The sequence below is a fragment of the Gallinula chloropus genome, assembly GCF_964237585.1.
Source record: "Gallinula chloropus genome assembly, chromosome: 1".
In the NCBI taxonomy this organism is placed as follows: domain Eukaryota; kingdom Metazoa; phylum Chordata; class Aves; order Gruiformes; family Rallidae; genus Gallinula; species Gallinula chloropus.
The window spans coordinates 10,428,389-10,448,394 of record NC_140085.1 but is presented as its reverse complement, the minus strand read 5'-3'; the positions used below and the strand labels follow the sequence as shown (position 1 = coordinate 10,448,394).

Genomic DNA, 20,006 nt, shown 5'->3' with positions numbered 1-20,006 from the left:
TTCAATGATTCCTCACACATAATGAAGCCATTTTTTTGTACAATGTATGTAAACAACAGGAAACTAAAAGGGCTACTAATACCCTGCAATACACAGAGAATTAATCCAAGTCATAAGGACAGCACTAATCAATTGGAATAAATCAAACTGAGGGGTAAAACCCATCCAAGTGTTGCAATCACCAAGACAGTTTCAGAGACTGTAAAAAAAACTAGCCAGATTTTTCCTGCGTGCTGATGAAGACCCAAACATCCCACCTTGATTCCTGTTACAAAAGAGAAACAACTATATGTTACTGATTATGACAAACATACAGAAAAAGTGGAATTTATAATATCTGTTCTAGTGAAATTTCACTCTAGTAATGATACATCAATTCTGATGTCATATCACAGAATCACAGGTAGGGTTTGGAAGGGACCCCTGGGGATCATCTAGTTCAAACCCTCTCCCAGAACAGGATCACCTAGAGCAGGCTACCCAGGACAGCATACCCTGGATTTAAAATGCAAATTACTATTTTCTTTTTGAATAGCAAGTTTAGAACAAAAATACAGACTGCTTTGGTCATGGCAATCTCTTCCATGGTTTGTACGTGGAAGGAGCTTCAACCTGCCTGACACAGATACTAAAGACAGCTACAACATCAAGTGATTCTGCATTTCTTCCTGGAAAGACAGCCAGAAGCAAACTCAAATGTGCCCAAGGAAACCCCCAGGGACAGTGCATCATGCCTCAGACCAACACCTGGAACAAGCCAATTCACCCTGTGTTAAAGCTGAACCATGCTTGATTCCTGTTACCAACAGCATACAGAAGAACGGAGGGGGATGGGAAACCACGAATTTCACTGAAGCCTCCAGTTATGACTGTTAACTAATTAGAACACATTATGGATTCAAACAAACGTTCCTTTAGCTTCACTGCACATTATGCCTTGTGAAAAAGCATTGACCAGATTTGTCATTTGTAGGAGCATTAACACAGTCCTTACAGGTTTGGAGAAAAAGCAGCACAGATAAAATATTTAAAAGGATGGCAAATCAAATGAGACATTAAGTTTTGATCAGGAGATCCTTCTGCTGATAGGTGATATAGAAGAAAAATAGCTGCGTTGTTTCCCTTTAGAGGTCTGAGGATAATAGTGTAATTGAGTCCCAGCTATACTGGGCACACGACTTTAAAAATTCACTACGCAGCACAATACAAGTGTTCTTGGCTCAGACACGATTCAGGACAAAACAGAAGTGCATTGTAGGTCAGCACAAAGGTGTATGTACAGAAGCCTGTGAAAGAGGTAGTTCTGTTTTACCCATACTGTAATAAGTACGGAGCCTACACTTTCAGTCTTAGAAACATCACACCATGACATCAACCTTGAGCTCCCTTAAGTAGATTCAAATTCGCATATCCTTTAAAAAAAAACGAACAACAAAAACCAAACTAAACCAAAAGTTTGCTTTCAGCAGAACTCTCGCCTTTCTAGAGTTAAAGTAAAACATTACAAAAACACAAATAATTTTAGAGATAGTGCTGGAACTTTAATCCAATGTCTCTTTCTGACTATAAAAGTAGAAATAAAGATCTATTGTGAGACACTAAAAACACTAGCCAGAAAACAGAGCATGATGAAATGCTATTGTTTTAGCCATTTTTCAGTATAAAATAGACTTCAGATCAAACACAATATTGCAATACAAAACTACTTAAGAAATATCAAGTATTTCAAATATTCCTCTTTTTTCCTACTATAATTCAAAAGCAAGAAGAGGAAATCTTAAATTGGGTACGTGCTCAGATTGTTTTGATGTAATAGGTCAGAGTTCAGCATTTCAGTGAAAATTCTGGTTTAATATTTTGGAAAATCAATATTGATACAGAAATTCAAGGGCTGGTGGGTTGGTTTGGGAGGATCAGGGAGGGTGGGGAATCCGAACAGGTCTATCTGACAGCTTTTCCAGACAGTAAAGGACTCAGCATCATGTGCTAAATGTACAGAGAGAGAGTCACTAACCCGTGTCTTGATCAAAGAGCTTGTCATCACTCAGAAAGAAACATGTATCTTCACATTCTCTTCTTACACAGAAGAAACAAATAAAAGATCAATTACAAAAATGACCCCAAAAAATCAAAAATTTGTATTGCAACTACTAATGAGGTTCAGTTCTGTAATTATCATCAATGTACTCCTGCATTTTCAAATGTGTGTAATTGAGTGAATGCTACTGTAAAACAAAACAAACAAAAAGATCAGATGGGAAAATGTTCAGAAATACAAGAAAAAAAGAAAAAAATGAAATATAAATACATCTGCAGGTTTTAGCTCAATTATTCAGGTAAGTGCTAGAAGAAAAACTCTCCTAAAAAAAAGTGGCTACATTCATTTAAAAAATAAATTTAAGGATAGGATTTCTTAATGTGCACATATTAATTTCTTAATATGTTCAATTTCTGATCTCTGTGTGACAACTGGATCATCTCCAATGTGAAGGCTGTTTGCTAAGGGAAAAAAAAAAAAAAAGCTGAAAAACAAACAAACAAAACCAAAAGATTACTAACCCAGGCATACTAAAAACAGAAGACCACCATATGGTCTTTCCAGTCTTGTCCTTAGAAGCCTAGGTTACCTCACTGTCTGAGTAATTTCATTAACCTCCAAAACACAGATGGAAAAATAACATACCTCATCGTTCTTCTCAGTGAGTGTTCTGGTTTGATACAGCCTAGTGGCTGTTACATGTTCTTCTCTAGAGACTTTAAAAATATGTTCATTCCCCCACCCCGACTCAACAGTATTTTGTACAAAATTCGGTCAGAATACTTTAGAGGCATCTAATCCCTTTCTTCAGCATCAGTCCATGACCTCCTTCTTCAAATGCTGCTAGACAGCACCTCAAATAGCTTACTGGCATGAATCTAATCTCCTTTCCACAACTACATAATGGCTTAGGTTCCATATACCATCTAAAGGTGGGTTTGTTCTCCTTCTGGTCTACTGAGCCAGATGCATTTCAGAAATTCAAAAATAATTACTGGCCACTGTGATTTGAAAGGGCACATTCTTTCCGTTACTCTCCGAGAAGTACTATTACACAGCACACAGAACAGGAATCAGAGAAGTGCCTCATCTTGCTCACTTCTTCTTTTCCTTCACAGCTCAATGTTTAATTAATTATTTTTACTGCTTGTCACACTGCATAAGAGAAGTTAAAATTAATTGCAAAATGCATTTGACTGCCCTTGTGCAATCCCATTAAGGATAAGTCGCCACAGAGAAGTAGCAAAAAAGCTGGGTTTAGACCTGCTTTGCACAAAATGCTGGCTAAGATTTCTTTACCAACATATTGTCACGGTGTGGCAAACATTAGCCTTTTGGTCAGCAGGAGCATAACACAAAATTGTAAATATCAGCAGCAACTGGAACTTATTAACTGCTACAACAGCACCAAGAATTTAATTCGGCAAGAAATAAGATCAGAAAAGGCATGCAAATGTCTAAATTTACAGTATACTGTTATTTCAGAATTTTATTAAACACTCAACTATCTATCTCTCCTAGTAATCTAATGATTTCATTAATTAAAATCCCATTAGAAATATTCTGTGGTTAGATATATAAAATGCTCAGAAATATTTTTTAAAGCTGCTATTCCGGCATTTGTTCCTAGAAAGAGCCCCCAGCCCTTCACAGAGCTGGAATAGTGCATTGGGTTTGCATGGCAAGGTTTTGGTGGTGGAGGGGCAGCAGGGGTGGCTTCTGTGAGAAGCTGCCAGAAGTTTCCCCCATGTCCAATAGAGCCAATGCCAGCCAGCTCCACAACAGACCTGCTGCCGGTCAACCGATGAGTCCATCATTGGCGGTGGTGGTGCCTCTGGGGTTACAGAATTAAAGAGGGGAAAAAAAGCTGTTGTGGCAACAGCAGCCAAAGACAGGAGTGAGAAGGTGTGACAGAAACAGCTCTGCAGACACCCAGGTCAGTACAGAAGGAAGAGGCAGGAGGTGCTCCAGGCAGCAGAGCAGAGATTCCGCTGCAGCCCATACAGAAGACCATGGTGAAGCAGTCTGTGCCCCTGCAGCCCATGGATGTCCATGGTGGAGCAAAAATACACCTGAAGCCTGTGGAGGACCCCATGCCAGAGCAGATGGATGCAGTCAAAGGAGGCTGTGACCCCATGGGAAGCCTGAGCTAGAGTGGGCTCCTGGCAAGACCTGTGGCCCCATGGGAAGAGGACCCCAGGTTGGAGCAGGTCTTCTAGGGGAAATCTGACCCCATTGAGGTCTCACAACCCCATAGGGGACCCATGCTGGAGCAGTTGAAGAACTGCATCCCATGGGAAGGACACACACTGGAGAAGTTCATGAAGCAGTTTCTCCAATGGGAAGGAGCCCATGTCAGAGCAGGGGCAGAGTGTGAGGAGTCCTCCCCCTGAGGAGGAAGGAGCAGCAGAGACACTGTGTGATGAACTAACCACAACCCCCATCCCCCTGTGCTGCTGTGGGGGAGGAGGGAGATAACCAGGAATAAAGTTGAGCCTGGAATGAAGGGATGGGTGGGGGGAAGGAATTTCTTTTCATTTGGGATTATTTCTCCTTACCTTATTCAGATTTGATTGGTAATAAATTAAATTATCTTCCCAAGTTGAGTCCGTTTTGCCCATGATGGCAATTAGTGAACAGTCTCTCCCTGTCCTTATCTTGACCCATGAGCCTTTCTTTGTATTTTTCTCTCCCCTGTCCAGATGAGGAAGGCAGTGATGGAGCAGCTTTGGTAGGCATCTGGCTTCCAGCCAGGGTCAGTGCACCACAAACAGAATTTAATTTGAAGCTCCCACTGGAGTGAATTTATCAAAAGCCCATTACAATGTAAGGGTTCTGATAAAATGGTATATGCTTTCTAGTCTTATGATCACAAAAGTTTTGTCAATGTCTGCACATATCACTAACGTGCTCAGATGGTAACTAATGTCTTACTACGATAATTCAGCAGGGCACTGACAAAAAAAAAAATGAGGCACCATTACATATTGTCTGTTTGCTTAACCAAATCTGCAAGTAAGTTAAAAAGTTTTAGATTCCTTTGGTCTTACCTTGACATTACCTAAATCTCATACCCACATTTGAAGTCTGTAAATTAAACATTTTTGTTTCTCAATGAAACATGAACACAAATGTATTATTCTGCAATGTAAAAGAAGAAATAAAATATCTCTATCTCAATAATATGAAGTGTCTTTAAAATATTATTATAAAGTTGACCAGAAATTTTCAAACTTAGACGCAATTAATCCAGCTTTCAGAAGACTTCTTCCTCATTTAATAATGGGACACGAACCAAATTTCTAATGAAACAGCAGAGAACAAAATCACCTGGCACAAGGCCAGGTCAGTAATTTTCCTGATTATCTGTTTTAGATTTGTGACTCCTGCTTGAACCTCACTAATACACAAGTCTATAAACTTGAACCTCATTAAAACACGAGTCTGATTTCCTAATGGCCCCAGAAAAAAAGTAAACCACATACAAGAATCAACCCTGAAAGCTCTACATTAATCATTTATCCAGGTATTTCTTGTTTAAGAGTTACAAAGACACCTAGAGATAGAATAAAAGTGGATATAGGTAAAGAAATCATTGCATGCAAGTTCCAACTGGGTGAGGAAAATAGCCAGCTAGACAGGAACTATGCATGTCAAGAACAGTGCTGGAGCAAGCATCCCTTTGGATTTCACACCATCAGTGGCTATTTAATAAAAAACATTTGGACTTCCATAGCTTTATTAACTCATTGTTTGTTGCAATGTTTTTTATCCATCCCTGGAGTTCTTCATTCTGAAAGGTAATTTGGAAACTTTTAGAGGCCTGAACAAAGAAAACAAATGGCAGGCAATTAATCATCCAAAGGTCACGCCATTACTTTGCGCAGTGATACCAATCTTTTTCACTCGTATTTAATTGGGGGGGGGAATCCCTAATTTTACGGTCATAACTACTGGAAAGAAAAATTTAAAATAATTCAGTCTTGTAGCTAAGGCAGTGACTATTAACTCTGGAGATCTAAGAAGCCTTGCTTTCAAACAATGTCCCAAGATCATCACATTCAGAAGTAACCATCAAACCCTGACTGGCCAAAAAATGAAACTGCATTAGTGTATAACTTGACTTGGACCAAGTAGCCCTACTGAAATGCAAGGCATCTCTTCAGAAAAACTTATGAGAAAGTAAGGATGTTTTCATTTCCCTCTACAGTGCCAAGGAATCCAAACAAAACCATCACAGGGCATCTATTATTTAGCTTATCTTGATGTAGTGGATTACTCTTGGCTTTGACCCCTCTGTCACAACTCAAAGAATCTAAACTCATGGGATTCGGGAGAACGCTGGGAGCCAAGGAGCTTGGCTGTAGCATCCCAGTAACAGTTCTGAGCTGAGGCTGGAAGTGCTGAATTGACACATCTATTTCCAGATCTGTATTTTCCATATTATTGAAGAATGTTGAGTTCATCCAAACCACCACTACATCATACTTGACCATGAGCAGGCTTTATTATTACACAAATAAAATAGCCGTAGCTGATATATTTAATCCTAAACAGTACTGCCTCTGGGTGAACTATTCTCAAAGACATGCCAAATCAGATCCCAAAAGGGGTTTCAACTAATATCTGGACTCCAAAGGGATTTAAACAGAAGCTAGACGCTGCTCAAAAGGAATGGCCCAAGCCATGTGCAAAACAGAAGTGCAGGACTCTGGAGAATTGTCAGGTCAAAGCAGGGTTTTTGGCACACAGCATCATCTGAGGCATCAGAGGACAGACACTCCTAAGTCATGCAAGTACTGTGAACAAGTCTCTGTCCTTAAGCATTTAAATACTTCTGCAAATATGAAAACGAGAAGTCTAATGCTGTTGATGAAGCTTAATTTCTTCAGCCTTATTTCAAAGGTCAATTCACACACTAAACTTTTTTTTTAATATTTGTCTGTGTGTGTGTGTGTGTTCAATTTTGACTTTATCATCCATCAAAGGGCCATTCCATATTCACCATTCCATTTTGTATATACACAATCTATGTGGTTTGCAGGAAAAATGGAAGAGGTGGGTTGTTTTGTTATTTAAAATATTTCCATTTTAATGTTGTTTCTGCTATGCATATTGAATTAGTTAAACAGAAGAAGTTTGGAGTTAAATTAATTTGCAGTTAAAATAATTTCATTCTGACAGTCAAGAAATAGTGGGGTTTTTTCATCTGACATACATTGTTTTTCAATGCCAGATTTTATCTTTCAAAATAATAATTAGCGGTTTTAATATTTTCTCAATTATGAACACTTATCATTTAATAGATAAAATTTCCATGAAAGGTAGTGAATACATTGTGTTAGCCTATTAGGTTCTGTATTACTTGGCTACTGTCATTAAACAATAATAGCATTCAGTTTCTTACAATCAAAATTTTAAAAGGAGCTTTAAATATAAAGGGAGAGCAAAGAGGCAGAGAAAATAAATTATGCAACAGAAAGGAGTGGTTGTTTTTCTCTTTGTATCTTAAGTGCAAATTCTTCTTCAGTGTGTTTCCCAGACACCATCTGTTTCCAAAACAACTCATCACCACACATAACAAGAGGAGATAGGAACTTCTAATAGGAGTTAAACCTGCCAACTTGCAGATTGGCCTGAGCTTTCTCAAATAGGAAAAACATAGTACACAGTTGTTAATAAATTAAAGAGAGGCAATGGGTGTCACCTCAGGTGAAGCAGTAGCTGGGGATTTTCATTAAAATCATAGGTGGCTCATTACTTCACAATGTTCCTGCACATTTGCCTTAAGAAATCCAAACCTCATTTGGGCATTTAATAGCAGGGTGCGTTACACTTAGGTTTGGAGGGGTTTTAATCATTTTTTAAAGCATAATATTAAAGCCTGAATAATGGGCCACACCTGCTGAGGGCATCACTTCATTTGCAATTAGATACCAGTGAAAGTTTGGAAAAAAAGAAAGTGACGAAATTTTTTACATCAGGGACCCACCTGTGCCAGTACCCTTTCCGAAGGATTTCAGGAGGAGGTACAAGAACCCAAGATATATTCAGGTATACAACAGCAGGCCATGACAAGAGAGCTCTTTTGATCTCCACAGAGGCTTACATCAGTTCTAAACTGCTATTTATTGTGACTGCTAGAAGTTCTTATTGGAAGAGCAATACACCATTTTTAACCTGGTTATACTAGTGAGTTTAATGACAGCACTGTGCTTGCTTACCAAACAAGTTTATCTTTCTGCTTTTCCCTCTTTCCATAGCATCTAAGGATAAGGAAAAATATTTTGCTTGGTAAATTCTCAGAAAACTATCTATGTTCTTTTGGTGGCTACACATCTATTTTTTAAAAAGTTCTTTGATATAAGATAATGGATTGGACAGGAACCATCAAGGTCATTGTTTATAGACTCCTGCTTATAGATTTCTGCCATTGTATCCACCCATTTCATACAATTTTCTCCATAATACATTAACATCACTATCTATATGAAGTTTTTCTATTACCTATTCTAATTACATCACTAACAGATTACATCTTTTCAAGTAAGAAATACTCACAAAATCTGAGATATGATGTCTTTTCTGCCCTTACCCAGTCCTCCCTGTCCTTCTTCATTCAAAACAATTCTTTCCATAGCCCCAATATAATTTATTTTGCACAGGGAACATTTTTTACTTCTAAGTACCTTACCAGATAATTTTATAGCTACCAGTAGACTAAAAAGTACTTCTATTGTCCCCTTGGAAGTTCTATTAGATTAAATCCATTAGCACACTTACATTTTGAGCTCTTTCTGCTACAATATGTTACTCTATTAAGATGTTATTCTTTCTTGTTGTCCATACAGATTCTACAAATCTGTATATCTTAGTTTTTAATTTTTTTTTTATTTTATTTTACATTAATTCATCACAGATTCTATATTCCTGACCCTGCTGCCTCAACACACTTAATTACATCATAGTCAACCATCTCCACTCCTGTTCAATATTCTGAAGAGCTTCACTGAGTTTTAAATGCACAAAATGGTCGTTGCCACACACTTCATTTCTGGCTTCTGCAGTTGCGATCTTGTGCTTTGTTACTAAAAATAGAGCTGCTTCTAACTACCTGAGCTGGAAAGCTAATTACAGAGCTGGTAAACAGTGCTCCTCCCTATTAAGCAAATGGAGGAATAAGGAGCCTGCTAATGCACTAGGGTGCCCGTGGTCCTGTGGGTCTTTGAAATCTATCAAGTGTCATTTATTTAATCATTTGTGGCTGTTTGCTTCGTGGATAAATTACTATTTAGGTAAATAACTGCTTGACTGTTGGATCAACAAATCAGGAAGAAAACGAACAATCAGGCCGTTTTAGGAATAAAGCATTCTACCCTAATTCTCAGCGTGCACAAATCGGAATAATTTCACTGAAGCAAAGATCATATTGTTGATTTAGACTAGGTAAGACTCTCGTTCTCTTATCCTCTCGTTTCCTGCAGAAGAGGACCAACTGCAGCAGCTTAAAGACTTTTTTGAAAGTTCTTTCTTTCACACACACACACACACACACACACACACACACACACACACACAAGAGCAAACTGCTGCTATAAGAAAGCACCTTCTTCCATTAAAAGCAGTTTTGGTCACATCTGTACATCAGTGTCTTGCTGGGAAGACATTCCCAGCTGAAAGATCTGAAGGTAGACATGCCCATGGAGTTTAGCTGCTCCTCTGTATTTGTCAATGAAGCATGGGTTTCCCTGCTCTGTGGGATTGAATCTTACCATCATCTCAGTCAATAAAACCCAACTGAATTTTCAGCCATTACTGAGGCAACAACAAATAGATAATACATAAGCAACCAATAGAATCACTGTGATACAGCTGCAGCCTCCAAGAAAAACTGTAAAAGACCCTTTTTGTTTATCCAAAACACTTTCTGGGGCCAATAGGGAATATTCTTCTGAAATTATATTTCTTTCTTTGAATGCAGAATACAGGAAGAAAATAATTAGGTAGAAAACAGCCATAAATACATAATTTTAAAAGTAGTTATATTTCTCCTTACTAACTCCCCCTACGAATAAAGAAAGATGTAAAAAAACCCTCCAAGACTGTACTCAACACATAGGAACAGTTTGGTGGAGGAAAAAAGTATGTTAGCGAGCAGAAACTATCTGCTCACCATCCTGTTTGTGTCATGTAATGGGTATATACTCATATAGTGCATGCGGGGACCAAATTGCTACCTGAGGTTTAACATCATTTATCCAGCTCATTTGGGAGAGGAGAGGATGAGCTCCCTCTTCTGTCTCCCATCTTCACGAAAATGAAAGTCAGGCTGTCCTCAGCCAAGCAGACTACCCCCTGTTGTCAAAGAAAAGGAATTTGACAACTTTTAACAAAAATGATTGGAAAAAAGGAAGATGGAAAGCCATGGACAGGGATGGAAATGTGTAGTTACATGGAAGAAGAAAATGCAAGAAGGCGGCAAAAAAAAAAAGGGCAAAGAAAGTCAAGAGGAAGTCAGACTGCTGAAAATCAGTAACATTTCAAGTTCTGCATATTCCAAAGAGTAGAAACAGAGAGAATGGTCTGGCAGTAACAGCGATGTGGAAAAAGAAACTGAGGAACGGCCTTCTCATCTTAAAGAGAAGAAATACAAAGAGCTTATGTCCACACAGCACAAAGATAACTACAGACAGCTTATGTCCCCCACCCTCACACCTCAATAAACTCTGAAGTCAATGGGTGCACCAGGCCTCGTGCAGCTGCCATTTCAGCTCAGCACTTCACCACAACGGACACTTCTTCCTTAAAAAAATCACATACTTGACCACACAGGTATCACCCAAACTTTAACCTTCCTAATGAGTACATCAGCATGCCCAATGACTCCAGAGCCAGAATGAGATTCATGGAATAAATTTAGGGATATATTAAACAGTAGGGAAGGGGAATAACTAAGCATTAACACGTTCCTTCATTCGATAATTCTCTGAATCAGAAGCATCAAAGTACCACACGTTAACATGAAGCACACAAAAAAGAACTTTATCCCTTGGTGGACTGAAAGAACAGCAGTTTGCTGTATCATAGCACCAATTTCAAAAGAGTTCATAACCACAATGAACTACCTGCTTATGCCTCAAAAACGTAGCAACCAGCTACACCAGACTCCCTTTATCTGTAGAAGTCACTGGAAGTACTTTCTAACTACTGAACGGGGTTCATACAATACTGATACTTAATTTTAATAGCACTCAGATGATGAAACATTCCAATTTTTCCAACAATTCAATAGTTAAAAATCAGCTACAGACTGGTCTCCTCAGCACAGGGTGCCCGCAGGTAAGAACACAGGGTAAATACAGATTCCACGGCCTTACCTCAGCTATGTGGGGCATTGGGTTAAATCCACAGAGATTGCACACAACTTTCTTGCACTCTGTACATGTATTAAAGTTGGGAGGATCCACAGAACCAATGTTTAGTCCAGTTTTACAAAGGGGACAAGTCGTTTTAGGCTGGCTGGCTTTCTCTGGTTCCAAAAGGTCAGCAGGTTTCTTAGCTTCCGCAGCCTGAAGCTTGCTATCTTTAGCCAAACCAGGTTTCTTTTCTAAATCAGATCCTTTAGTCATTAAAGTACTATCCGCTTTTGAAGGCTCCGATTTTTCAGTTGTAGGAGGCTTGGCCTCTTTCTTCACAGGACCAGCTTTCGGGAGAGGCTGAGTCTGACCAGGCTCTTTGGGGGCTGCCTGAGAGGCTGGAGGCTGTGATGACGCCTGAGGCTGCTTTGCTGCAGGACCAGATGGAGGGGGGGCTGATGTCTGAGACCCTGGCTGACCAGCTGTGGAAATTAAATTCGAGGCTTGGCTGAAGATTGAAGCTCCAAATCCGAAGAGCTTCCCAGTAACTGTTTCTTGCGGGGTTGTAGGCTGAGGCTTAGGGGTATCAGTGATGCCTCCCAGGTTAAGGCTGAAACGCCGTGATTGCTCAGGAGTTTTCTGAGGTGGCTGGGGCTGAGGTGCCAGCTGTGCTGGCTTGGGACCTGCCCCTGCTTGTGGACCCCTGGGAGCTGGTTTGGTATCAGGCTTTGGGGCTGGTTTTGTTTGTAACTTCTTCGGATCATCTTTTGTTTGTGTTGGCTCAGCAGGCTTTTGAGTTTTAGCCTCTGGTCTAGCCCCAGGCTGAGACGCAAGCTTGGGATCTGACTTCTGCCGAGACACTTGTGGAAGGGGTTTGGAATCTGGTTTGTCCCCAGCTGGATGTGTGTCCTGTGATGGCTTAGCAAGCTCTGGTTTTGGGGAGTCTGTCACTTTCTGTTGAGTTGGTGGAGGTCTGGGACCAGCAGAATCCTGTTTCAGCCCTGGTGCTGCAGAGGTAGGCACAGTGTCTGTTGTAGGCTTCTCTATACTGGGTTGTTTCTGCTTGTCTTCACCCTGACTTGGCTTGGCCTGTTCAGACTTTGGAGCAGGATCTGTTGGTTGGGAGATCTCAGTAGGCTCAGCACGGGGTTGCTTGGATTTTACAGGAGGAGACCCAGGCAACGACGGTTGCTTTTTCTGTGCCGGGGCTTTTTTCGATTCCGGTAGCTGTGAGGGATCAGGTTTTGGAGAAGCATCTTTCTTTTGAGCTGGCTGTGGCTGGGGAGATGGTTTAGCTGTTGAAGGCGGAATGGGTGTCTTCTGCTTGGGTGGAAGTGGCTGTGGCCCGGGACCATGACCTGGCGCCAGGTCACCACCTAATGCTCTTTGCATCTGGCAGTTTAAACAGAGCCATTCCTTAATCTGCAGAAAGAAATAATTTTAAAGGTGTTGTAATTAAGGCAAATACAATCAAAATAATAATAAGCTATTCTAGTGCATGGCTTTTCACAATATTTCATTCTCCTCCACATTGCTGTGATGTTATTGCTAAGCCCATGCTTCTAATGACTTCACATTCAGTATACACAAAGCTCAGTATCAGAGGATAAAAATCCAGCAGAATGAACAAAATTCACTGGAATTTTGTGGAACCCAGCAGTGATTCATTTATAGCAATGATTTGCCAGAATAGAGGGAAAAAAAAAGACAAAATACTGCTAAAATAGTTTGACACATCAAGTCTGCTGACAGAAAACAATAATCAGAATTAAAACACAGTAAATGCATAATTACCTTTAAGCATACATCTATAAAGATTCTCATACAGCTGATGTTTTTGGTAATGGTTTTAATTACAGAGCACCAGCATTGGCAGTATACATGTATCCAATGAATTAGGCACAGAGGTGTGTTAATGGACACTGTAATTACACAGACTCACACTTTACCACCAATTTGAGGGCAAGTTTTCATCTGGAATCAGAGAGAAGCTTTGCCCAGACCCTGGTGGTATTTTAAGGGCCATAATTAGGCTTCCCAAAGTTCCTTTTTTATTAAAAGAAGCTCCCAGGGTAATCACTGTAGGCCTGTATATAACGGGCCCCTCTTTTCAACAGAGAGAAGAAATAAGACAAATAATGTATTTACCCATGTTTCTCATCAATTGTAGTACCTTGCAACTTTAAAACGTTTTTTTTCCTTCCCAAGAAATATGAAGAGAACGGGAAATTTTCCCTTCAGACAGAAAACCTCATAATCCTGAGTGGTCAGACCTACTTTGCTTTTGTAAAGCTTCATAATCTGAGAAAGGATCAAATAGACTAAAGCAACAAGTGGTAAGGAAGCATCACGTGCTACTTTCCACATTTTACATTGCTACCAAAAACATTATAGGCAGTAAAATGCCATTCAATATGGCACAGTGTCCCGTGGGCCAACACCTTCAAGTAGATGCTCAAGCAGGTTACCTGCAGCTCTACTTCTGCTCTTTAGCCTGTGTGTGAAATGTGTAGTGCCAGCGATGGCATCTGCCCACACCACCACAACAGAGGGAAGCTGCAATTAGGAGGACACAGAACATGACTCAGATCTTTTTCCTTAAGGGTGAAGAGTTCTGGATCCTGTTTCTCACTCGGGTCTAAAATCTCTACCATATGGCATGGGATGAATCTGGAGGTACTACATGCAAATAAAGATTCTGCCTGCGTAGTATCAGAGCTCCTTGTAATGAAAGAGCTGTGATGTCAGGAACTGAGGCAATGAATTCATTATTTTGGTGAGCTTTGCCAGCCTTGTATTTTTCCAGCAGCACAAATTAAAAAGAACAGTTGGATGCAGTTCCCTAAAACAGGGTTTATTCCAATTTTTCTGATAAACACGGCATATACACACACTCTGTAATGAGCTTGCTATTACTAACAGCTTTACAAAGGCATGCCCAATTCTGGCCCCAGCTGTAAGTTCACAGTAATCGAGTTACCATTCATAATAATGTCGGGTTTATCTTCCATTTTCAGGGTAATTTTTTTTAGCTTGTTTAAACAATTCTGTGATCTACTTGCAACCCATATAGCAAACGACTGTTAAAAAGCGAAACTGACCGAAACAAAACTGGATCACGTGTTTGAGCTCTGCTTTGAATTATTAAAGGAATTAAATCCACAACTGCACAGAGGACCTGAGCAAAGATCACATTTAGCTTAATGCCATATTATTTAGTTGCTGAGTAGTTCCCCTGCAAGGCCTCTGTCCAAGGGACACTTACTTGCAATAAGTAAACTTTAATTATGGCACCTGATTTTGGGTATTAGTGATCTAACTTAATTAGATACATATTAATATCATTTCTGGATGAATTCCTAAGGGTTTTCTGGAAGGTTTAAGTTTAATCAAAGACCAGACTTAGGCCACATACTCTGAACATCCACCTCAGCTGCCTGGCTTTGGCAAAGCCATTAAGATTTCTTATATTAGGGAGGTGAGCTCTCCTCTGCAGTGGAGAAAGAGGATCCTGTGAGGAGGTTTTTAATGGGCTGAGGTGAGGATTGTCTTTTCCCACTAACCACAGAATTTTTACAGAGATTTGGACAATGCACTTTTCATCATGATTCCTTGCTCCTGCTGCTTTTTGACACCTCCACATGTCTTTTAAAAAGCATTGTACTCTAAAGTAAGATGATCAGATGAAACCATCACAGTGAGTGCTTACTTGCACTCACACAGCTTCTGTGAAATCTAATTCTAAATCACTATGATTCATTTAAGGCCCCAAACAAAGTAGTTACAGAGTTGGGTGGGGCTACAGAGTAAGCTGTCTGAATAATTCTTATGGTTGAGGTGTCCAGATTCCAATGGCATTTATAAGCCTTTAGGTTTGTCTTCAACATGCAGCTAGTCCAGTTTGACTCTTACCTAACTGGAGTCCAAACACAAGTTAATTCTACACTACAGTTTGCAAAACTATCTCATGCAGAAAGCAAAACCTTAAGTCTCAACTGTCATTTTTTCCTTATCTTAAAAAAAATATATATATACACACACGTACTCTTGGTATTCGACTGAAGCCTTCATAACTAAAAATTAATTTGCTACTCCTACAGCTGAACTTCAAAATGGAAAACGTAGGAAGTTTTACTTCACTGTATTATTTTTTAAATCTTTCTGGTTAAAATCTTTCTGGGTAAAATTCCTCCCATGCATTTTAGTGGGAGGAATCAAGTACCACAACCCTCAAGTTATTACAGCTTACACACATCACCTTCAAACAAATACAAAACTGCACAAACTGTAGCTGTGTGATTGGAACTGCAGGAGTTCAAAGTGAAGTGTGCTACATGATGCAGTTTGTATCAAACACTGGCCTGTTCTTCTGCAGCAATTACAGAGATTTTCCACAAGCTTTAATAGGAGTAGGCTTCTGTTACAAACAGATGCTTTTTACATGTTACTACAAATGAAGTAAAACTTACTGGTGCTGTAGATACCTAAAATACTAATGTTTGTCTATCATCAAAGGTCTTCCTGGACAGTAGTTCTGTGACCCAAGTTTCTTTCTCCGTATCTCTCGTATCTCTATCTGGAATTAAAAGGCAAAAATTTCCAGGGCAACACCTGGGCCTTTGTAGTTCCTGTCTACTAGCAAAGGAGACACTTCTTTGATGCCTAGGATCCCAAGCTGTCTATTTTTACACTGATAGATAGGGGCAGGAGCTGTGTCTTTTTGACTAGAAGAAATCCATGTGATTTTCTTCACCCTGAGACCCATGCTGTTAAGTGTCGTGACTAGGACTGTAAATTTGACAGATTTCATGCAGCACTTTGGTTCAGATTTCAAATACTGAATATAGAAAGTGCTACCTTGTTTTTACTCACTGATGTAGACACTATATGCCAACGTAACAACAAGCAATTAAAATGTATTTTATGTATTCATCAGCCATAATCTTTTAAAGGCTTCAAAAAGACTCTATTAGTTGGGAGCACCAAATCAATTTATTCAGTGTTTACTAACATTAGTGGAGAATTACATTTAAGAAGATCACAGCCCAAAAGTTGACTCCAAACAAATGTGAGCTACACTTCAGTTCTCCTTATCCCAAACAAAACCCTATCGAAGGCAATCCTCTTCCTTTAGGCATAAGAGTTCAGATTTTTTCTGATTATGCAAAACAATCAAATGCAACAGGAAAACCGTCAGAGAGTAAGTGCATCAGCTGGCATGTTCAATTTCTATTCCTGCAGATTATGTAGGGGAGGAAGAGAATCCACTTTGATTCTAAGATTCCAGATGTTCTGTGAGAAAAAAAACTGAACATATTTCATGTGAAAATTACTGGCACACAACATCGATGTGACTCTTGGAAGGCATTTTAACAGCCCTATTGCAGAATACAGCCACATTCTAAGGCAGTAGGTCTCATTCTCATTTAGACCAGTCATTTGGCAGTATATAAAGAAACATTAAGATATGGAAAAAACATTAACATCCCTATACATCGCAAGAGAAATGTAAAGATTTTTAGAGCTTTATGTTGCCACAGATATGAAAATGGACTTTGCTGACATTGTTCAGCCCCAAAGATTTGTCAGTATCACTTTCTAGTCTGAAAACACATCAGCTTATTTGGTTCCTGACAATTTTAGTGAGGAGTGAGGAATACATACTTGGCTCTTAGCAGACATTTCTGCCAAGATGATGAGAGAAACAAGAAAAAGAAAAGAAACTTGAGCCCATGCTTTTATGCAGCTTCTTGTAGGGTGGGAGAATACCATAAGAAACAATAAAACTAGATCAGAAAAGCCTGTTATGAACAAAAAAAATTCTGTCACAGGACAAACTGAGTTAGTATGTTGACATACCACTGTTAACAGTCTTCAGGTCTTCTAAGCAAGCTTGGGCAATACCAGAGACAGTTTTCCTTCTACACCATCTTTCCATGAATAAGATCTGAGCTATTTGAAGTAATTACACTGAAGCAAACATTTAACTCTTGTACACAGTATGCAACTGATTCTCATTTGAGGCAACTAGATTATCACTGCAAAATAAATATTTGCCTTTTATATGTGATATCTGAAAGGAAGGTAACTGGAAAGTTTAACAGGAAACTGCCTCAAGATGCTGAAAAAAAATGATGCTGGGTTCTAGGCAGCAGCATGTTCCCCCAGAATCCATTCCACTCACCACAGCAATGGCTACAGGAATTGTAGCTTGATGCTTAACCAATGGTTGAGCAAACTTTTTAATAAAGCTGTTTTTAAAAAATACTTGGTTTTAAATGTTACTTAACAATTATAGAACTACTAACTATGGAGTTATCAGAATCTTAAAGCATACTCCACTACTGTGCTTGAATTACTAATACAAAAACCTATCATCACATGCATAGGAACTGTGAGTGTTTGGGAACTCATTTTACAGCTTATATAATTAGAATCATAAAGTAAAATAGTAAACATATAATCTGTTGACTTTTTTGGGTTTGAATGCCAGTAATTCAGAATATCTAAGAATTGGTTGCTACAGCCAAATGTGCTTAAGCTTCCTCATGCACAGGACAAGGAAAAAAGACTTAAACACAGCCGAGTGCTTCATCATGCATCACTGCAACAAGTGCTGATCACTTTCATTAACTGCATTGAGGTTTAATATACCAGAAACATGGGAATGATTAGCAAAAAAAAAAAAAAAAAAAAAAAAGATACAATTGCAAAATCAAGAAAGCAGCAAAGAGAAGGTTAAAAAAATTCATCTGTGCTGCACCGAGTGCATCCGAGTGAATATAGCTGGGATTTGAAAACGGATTAGGCTGTCTGGTTGGAACAGGGCTGGGCCATGCTTCCTGCCTAGTGATTACCCAGCAAACAGCATCCCCACATCACATGGCCTAACGTAGTAGTAAATTACAGTTGCTGAGCAACAGCAATACTGGCGCAGATGGTTGCTGCAGTTGACATCTTTAGCTATGCAGATTAATTTATTATTTACTTGTGTTAAAAACTGGACAGGACAGTTTTCTGAGCTAATGAGTAAACACTCCAACATATTGTAGAATATTGCCCAATTAAAATATCAAGAAACTGCCTGCCATGAATAGGTGTTTGCTTCTTTCCGTGTTCTCCTCTTTGTTGAAAGAAAAAAAAAAAAAAAAGAAAAATCCACAGGGCATCAATAATTTTAATACATCTAATCCTAAATGTAAAGCAGAAATGTGGGCACAAAGTCTTCCTCTGAGAAACAGTGTGGGAGTGTGTTTAAGAATATTCCACAGAGAGAAACAATATCCTGCACTTTCATAACCCTTCTATTTGAAGGTCTTCACAATTTTCCCAAATACCCATGTGGCATTTCTAGGCAGAGACAGAACTGAAGAAGCTATACTAACTTAATTTCATCCCCAAAAAAATGTGAATAATCTCCACTTCCATAAAAATTGCAGTGTTAGTAACACTGGAACACCCCAAGTAGTGTTTGGGCCAAAAAAAAAAAACCCAAACTATTTCACAGAGAAATATTTCAAACTGTTCTTTTCTCAGACAGCTAAACAAGGCTTGTTTGAATCTGCTCTCGGATCAGTTTGAACCCAGACTAAACTCCATCCTCTTTTACAGACCACCTCTAGCTTTCCCTCAGTACTATTAAGGGTTGATATCTACATTAATATTTTGAGAGAGTTAAAAAAAAACCACACCAAACTTTGTTGTGTTTTAACTCCTTTATGACTGTAACAGCTGATGGTCAGATTCATGTCCTTAATTCTTTTCTCTTTTGTTTTGCATTAATTATAACAACCTGAAAATCCTCCCAAGCCTTTTCAAAGCCATTTTTCCGAGCCTTATAAAACTTCAACTTTGTGCCCTGTCACTATCTACAGTTATTTTTGTTTATATGTCATTTGCAATCCATATTGCATTCTGGTTTTTATACATTACTGCAACGCAACAGAGTCCAGTCTGTAAACCACAGGGAGTATTGCAATTCAATCAATAGCTTCTTTTACTGTCACATAAGCAACAAAGATTTAATAGAGTAATCTTTATTCATTTTATTGCAAGTTTAAGCAAAGGTTACCTGGATTCATCATTAGAATTCGTCATCTTCCTTATATAAATAGTATTTTACATTCCCTTCTGTGTACAAGATCATACTAATAAAAATAACTTTTGAAAAAAGTAATTAATTCCTAACTGCTTAAGTTTTCTTCAGTTATTGAAAATACTTCATGCCCAAGTATATGCTGTTGTTTAGGATACTTGGCGATGCAGGATGTCAATAAAAATAAATGCTAAAAATTATGAGGATTTGAGCCAAACTGTGATGATTGTATATAAAAGTGGAAGAGAGAGCAAAAATTCAAGGCTGTAGTACCTTGAGCAACTGATAGAGAAAATTCCTGGCCTTACCAAAGGGGAAAAAGACATTCCAACAACAAAAATCAAGAAAATATTTTCAGACTGGATAAAAAAAACCCTCCCTTTTCCTTTTGAATTTAAAAATAAAGGTGTAGATCCAGTAAAATGTTCTACTTGATCTGAAATTATACACTCCACTTTGAAGGCTCAATCATTCTCCCCTCTCTTTCCCCCAGTTTTCCATTAGGATTAAGTCAACT

General features: G+C 38.9%; 1 protein-coding gene across 1 annotated transcript in view; it reads right to left on the bottom strand.

Moving 5' to 3' along the window:
* Positions 1–20,006, bottom strand: part of PCLO (piccolo presynaptic cytomatrix protein) — a gene marked incomplete at both ends in the record, with an annotated part of 357,904 nt that overhangs the window by 326,481 nt on the left and 11,417 nt on the right. Inside the window, one exon of the mRNA XM_084279271.1 lies at positions 11,416–12,816. Within this exon, the coding sequence (XP_084135397.1) occupies positions 11,416–12,816 (1,401 nt within the window). The remainder of the gene's footprint in view (positions 1–11,415; positions 12,817–20,006) is intronic.